Genomic DNA, 6,000 nt, shown 5'->3' with positions numbered 1-6,000 from the left:
TTTTTTTTTTTTTTTTTTTTTTTTTTAGTAGAGATGAGGTTTTACCGTGTTAGCCAGAATGGTCTTGATCTCCTGACCTCGTGGATCCATCCACTTTGGCCTACCAAAGTGCTGGGATTACAGGCGTGAGCCACTGTGTCCAGCCTGAACTCATCTTAATGGTTGTTCCAATCATTTCACTTTTTTTGAGACAGAGTCTTGCTCTGTCACCCAGGCTGGGGTGCAGTGGCACAATCTCAGCTCACTGTAACCTCCACCTTCCAGGTTCAAGCAATTCTCCTGCCTCAGCCTCCTGAGTAGCTGGGATTACAGGCATGTGCCACCATGCCCGGCTAATTTTTGTATTTCTAGTAGAGATGGGGTTTCACCATGTTGGCCAGACTGGTCTCAAACTCCTGACCTAGTGATCTACCCACTTCGGCCTCCCAATGTGCTAGGATTACAGGCATGAGCCACCATGCCCAGCCTCCAATCATTTCACTTATGGAAATTTATTAACATAATTTCTAAGTGCAAAATCTTTTTTTCTTTTTCCTTGAGACAGCGTCTTGCTCTGCAGTGCAAGCTGGAGTGCAGTGGTGCAATCACAACTCATTGCAGCCTTGCCCTTCCGGACTCAAGCAATCCTCCCACCCCAGTAGCTGGAACTACAGGCAACCACCACCATGCCAGGCTAATTTTTGTATTTTTCGTAGAGACGGGGCTTCGCCACGTTGTCCAGATTGGGGAAAATCTTAGAATAAAGAATCAAACACGGCCGGGCGCGGTGGCTCAAGCCTGTAATCACAGCACTTTGGGAGGCAGAGGCGGGTGGATCACGAGGTCAAAAGATCGAGACCATCCTGGTCAACATGGTGAAACCCCGTCTCTACTAAAAATACAAAAAATTAGCTGGGCATGGTGGTGCGTGCCTGTAATCCCAACTACTCAGGAGGCTGAGGCAGGAGAATTGCCTGAACCCAGGAGGCGGAGGTTGCGGTGAGCCGAGATCGCGCCATTGCACTCCAGCCTGGGTAACATGAGTGAAACTCCGTCTCAAAAAAAAAAAAAAAAAAAAAAAAAAAAAGAATCAAACACGAGGTCCAATACATACCACCTACTGAATTTATCGATTTGGTTGCCCTTAGTCTTTTGCTATCTCCTGATGTATTTAAAACACAGTTAATACTGTCTACTATGCATGACTGGTTGTAAGGATGAGATCATGAATACAAAAATAACTTTATAAAAAATTAGTAGTAAACAAAAGTACTAGTATATACAGATAATTATCCTTAATATTTAGTTGTTATATTTACCTTTACGTCATTATTTCCCACAGCAATTCCTATTTCTGCAAGGTCTTTTAGTAAAGATGCCATCATCTCAGCTGCTCGTTTTTTCTGATGGTTGGTCATTTCCTTAAGTTTCTGAAGCTCAGCATCTATACTCGCTAAAGTTGCCTAAGAGAACCCAAACAAAAAGTATAATTAAATGTATTACATGAAAACTCAAATTTTCACAGGTGTTTCAAGTTTTTCACCTAGCCCTTAAAAAACCATGTAGTTTCTGCTTTCATTTTCTTGAACTATCTACCAAGTTCTGGGCTCCTAGCTCAAACTTTAAAAAAGTATTTTAGACCTAAGGCTATGGTAAAAGTAGCCACATTATTTTCCATTAAGAGCAGGCAAGTTTGTGTTATTTCACTAAATTCCTGAGATTAAATAATGCTTTCTGTCTAAAAATGGGAAGCTCCAAATTTAACTAGATTTGATTATCATTTATTACTGTGTCTTATTTTCAGAAACTAAGCCAGCAAATTAACGTTATAATGACACTGTTTTCTAATTGGTTAGTATGCTTTCTTCATCTACTTTCTATGTATCTACTCACTGGGAAGAATCCATGTGAAAATACTATGATACAAGCAATTATCCAGGAGCTAGTGATAAAGTAATATTATCTGAGTTTAATTACTATAATTATAAATTTCAAATCATAGCTGGCTTACCAGCTACAAAATCACCAAATTTTGAGACGTCCAACCCAGTTTGGCCCACTTTAAAAGAACTCATATCACAGATCAGATGGAAGGTGAGCATCCCCAACTGAAATGTTCCAAAATCTGGGACTTTTTGAGTGCTTACATTATGCTCAAAGAAAATGCACACTGAAGCATTCTCGATTTGCCAATTAGAAAAGCTCAGCTAGTAAGTATAATGCAAACATTCCATTATACTTACTAGTATACTTACGGATTGAGTATTCCTAATCTGAAATGCTTGGGGCTTCTAGTCCCAAAAATTTCAGATTAGGGACACTCAACCTGTACTGTATTTTAAATGCCATTTACTGACTTTTCATCAATATCTTTCAGTAAAGATGTCATCATTCCAACTGCTTATCTTTTCTGGTAGTTGGTCATTTCCTTAAGTTTCTGAGTATTAGCAGAGTGTGTATTCACCCAGGTTAATCTACAATATCATACCAGTTATCTTGCAAATCTCATAATACAGCATGTTTCTACCATAATTGTTTAAATTACCAGACATTTTCTCTAACAACTGAAGAGTTACACTGTCTAAGCATATAAAAAGATACTAAACACTAGGGATTTCTAACTCCTATTACCAATGTAATGCTGATAGATTTCAGCTCCACAACTGAAACATAAACATACCTGTCTTAAAGACTATAATCAGTGGCCAAGGACCACTTTTCTGAGTTGTAAGAAACTCCTGTTATTCTTTCAAACAGCAATTAGCTTTGTTAATAATGCAACTCAGTAAGAGTTAGTATAATGGTATCTTGGATCTCTACAATACTGAATGTTAACTTCAAGCTAACTGTAACTTTGTAGATTAAAAAGAGGAAAGGAACTCATAGGGGCAGGAAATCTTTTAAAAGAGTTATTTTGTACAGTTGACTGCTTTCTCATAGACAAGTCAATGTGGACAGGAAAATAAGTGGTGAGCAAGGGTCCTGAGTTCAACTATAGGTGCTGATTTTTAAATAAGAAGCTAGCATTAACCACAACAAAACCACAAGATAGCTCATCCATGATGATGGTGAAACAATCACAGCTATATATTATTTCTGGCATCACTGTTGGAGGGTAGCTATCCCTGTCCTACAGCGATTTTCAGCAACTAAAAATCTCCATCTATTAGGGAACCACAACTACACTGTGATAGGAAGGCACTGTTGCAGGTGGTAGAAATATAACAATAAATAAAGCATAAATTAAGTTACATATCCTTATAACATATATTCTAAATAATTCACAGATTTGATTAAATAGCATTTGAATTTGTATTGCATATTTCTTTATTGTTTGAACAATCATCTACTAGCTTTATTGAGTAACTAGGAACTTTATTTTCCTTTAACATTAGTAATAACATTAGATTCTACATGCTGTATACTAAATTAAAAAAATAAAATAACATTAGGAGTAACCAACATCCTTTAAAAAAGCATTTAAATTAGATATTAATAGACCTTTATGAACTAAGATAACTGTCTTCCTCCACCTCTAAGTCTTCATATACAGAAAAAAATGAAGTTGAAACCCAAGTCCTTGAAAACTGATGTTATCGATATTTGACTTTTATAGAAATAAATTACTTAAGTAGTTTTTAGGTTAGGAATACCTGTACTAAAGCATTAAAAAAAAAAAACTATATCTTACCGATTTCTGATTCAGTTCGTCACTAAGCAATTCATATTCCTTAGTTTTGTCTTCAACTTCCTGAGACTTCTGATCATAATTTACAGCAAGTTCTTCTAGGGCCTGTAAAACTTCTTTCACTTCTTCTTTAGAGGCATCATTTTCTGCTTGAAGGCGATTCAGCTCAGCTTGCATATTGTCTTGATCCCTTCTGGTAGATGCCAAAAGCTACAGGAAAGAAAATAATTTATTTTCCCTCAACATATACAGGTTGTAAAAAACACCCATGAAGCTTCACCATTTGCCAAGAACAAATGGAGTGAAATATGAATGTTACTCAGTGTGGCAACATTTATTCATTAAACAAATTTACTAAATGTCAACTATGTGCATGTGCAGGTCCTGTGCTGGTTGCAGCAAGGCAGAGACAAAATCAAAGACTGTGTTTAAGCAACACAGTAGAAGAGAAGATAGGTACATGAGTAAGTGCAATACAAGACAGAAGGTAAGAACCATAAAAGAGCGACAGGACAGATAAAGTGCTTAGTAATACAGGAAAGGGTATTATTGAGGGAGAAGTTGGCTAGGATGGGTTGACTGTAGTCACGTGCAAGTTAATGTAATAAAAGAAAATGGCATTCTACAAGGGTTGCTTAAAAACTCAGATTTGCTTTGAGCAACACGTGATGACATCTGTGCTGTGCCTCAGAAAAACCTGGTATCAGCACATAAAATCTGAACTGCAGGGAAGCCAAAAGACTGATTAAGAGAACACCACAATCATCCAGATTAGTGGCTCTCCAGTAGGGATATCTGGAAATCTGTGGAAGTGTTAATAATTGGATAGAATGCTAATGGCATTTAGGAGTAAGGGCCAGGAATATTTAATGTCCTACAAATGCAAAGGACAGAATAACATCAATTATCCAATGTAAAATGTCAACAGTGCCCCTTTGAGGAATAATGCTACAGCTGAAATATGCACAAAGATGATCTAACCAGGATTAGGTTCACTGATGGAGAATATCTCTTGCTTACTGAAGCAGTCTTTGTTGTCACCCTGCCCACACCCCGCCCCCCCAAAAAAATTAAAGGACTACTTCTCAATTATCCCCCTGCTGTGCTGGGTGAGAAGATAAAATGAGAATCCGAACTAGGTGACAAGAAGAGAAATGTCAAGAACCAAGATGAAAAAAAAAAGATGGCAGAAATGAACAACAGATTGTATGTGGGTAGATAGGATGAATGAGTAAAATTCATTTTATCCATGTGACATACTTATTCCCATAAAGACAGTCATACCCAAAATTATACAACTATTAAAGACAAAGTCAATGGGATTCAGAAACCAAAACTATAAAGCTTTTCTGGAAGCAATACAAAAGCTATTCAACTCACCTCTTCCTGATCCAACATTTGTGTCTTCAGTTTCTCTACCAGTTGACTTTGCTGGTTAATTTCTTCATCCTAGAATTTTGAAGTATCCAGTTAACCAAGTAGCTAACAACCTGGTTCTAGTTATTTCCCAATACAGGTTATAAAATTAGTACTCCCCTAGAAATATTTCAAAACCATTTCTCCAAATTCAACATTGTTTATTTTAATCTCTTTTAAGCAAATAGCAAAACGAAAGGAATTTCTTTCAATTATCAATACTTATAATGGTCAAGTACCTCAAACCTGCCATCCCTGCTTAAAATACATTAAAAAAAAAATTAAAAAGAAATATTTTCTTTTAATCTCTTTACTGCTCTTGTTTTTGCCTTCATTCTGTTAAGTTCTTAATTTGCTATTATTCATACTACTGATATTACTTCTATATGCAAAGCAGGAAGATATTATTTTCACTCTTTTGATTCCCCTTAATCTCTTACATCGTTTTTTATTGGAGTCTTCAGAGCCCTGATTCTAAGAGTTGATATCATTAAGGCTCAATGACCCAATGCTAAATTTTTGTTAGAACAGGGGTCCCAAGCCCCCAGGCCACAGAGCAGTACTGGAGGCCTGTTAGGAACCAGGACATACAACAGGTAAGTAGCAAGCATTACCACTTGAGCTCCGCCCTCTGTTTCATCAGCGGCATGAGAGTCTCTTGAGAGTGCAAACTCTATTATGAACGGTGCACGCAAAAGATCTAGGCTATGGGAACCTTATGAGAATCTAATGCCTGATTATCCAAGGTGGAAGTTCCATCCCAAAACCATATCACCCCCATCCTGATCCATGGAAAAATTATCTTCCCTGAAACCAATCCCTGGTGCCAAAAAGGTTGGGAACTGTTGCCTTATAAAGTTATTTTAGCTTAAAAAGAGGGGAGAAAAAAGATATACCCTCATATAGTTTCCACACAC

At 37.1% G+C, this 6,000-nt stretch overlaps 1 protein-coding gene across 2 annotated transcripts in view; it reads right to left on the bottom strand.

The window, feature by feature from the left end:
* The window catches only part of KIF5B (kinesin family member 5B), a 48,543-nt gene that overhangs the window by 17,824 nt on the left and 24,719 nt on the right, over positions 1-6,000 (bottom strand). For both annotated transcript variants that reach the window (XM_032259678.1, XM_032259679.1), the window contains exons 13-15: positions 5,048-5,116; positions 3,671-3,877; positions 1,299-1,442 (exon numbers count right to left, since the gene is read on the bottom strand). In XM_032259678.1, the coding sequence (XP_032115569.1) occupies positions 1,299-1,442; positions 3,671-3,877; positions 5,048-5,116 (420 nt within the window). The remainder of the gene's footprint in view (positions 1-1,298; positions 1,443-3,670; positions 3,878-5,047; positions 5,117-6,000) is intronic.

Source organism: Sapajus apella, unplaced genomic scaffold, assembly GCF_009761245.1.
Source record: "Sapajus apella isolate SASKATOON/1434 unplaced genomic scaffold, GSC_monkey_1.0 scaffold111, whole genome shotgun sequence".
Lineage (NCBI taxonomy): Eukaryota > Metazoa > Chordata > Mammalia > Primates > Cebidae > Sapajus > Sapajus apella.
This window is presented reverse-complemented; position numbering and strand designations above follow the sequence as displayed.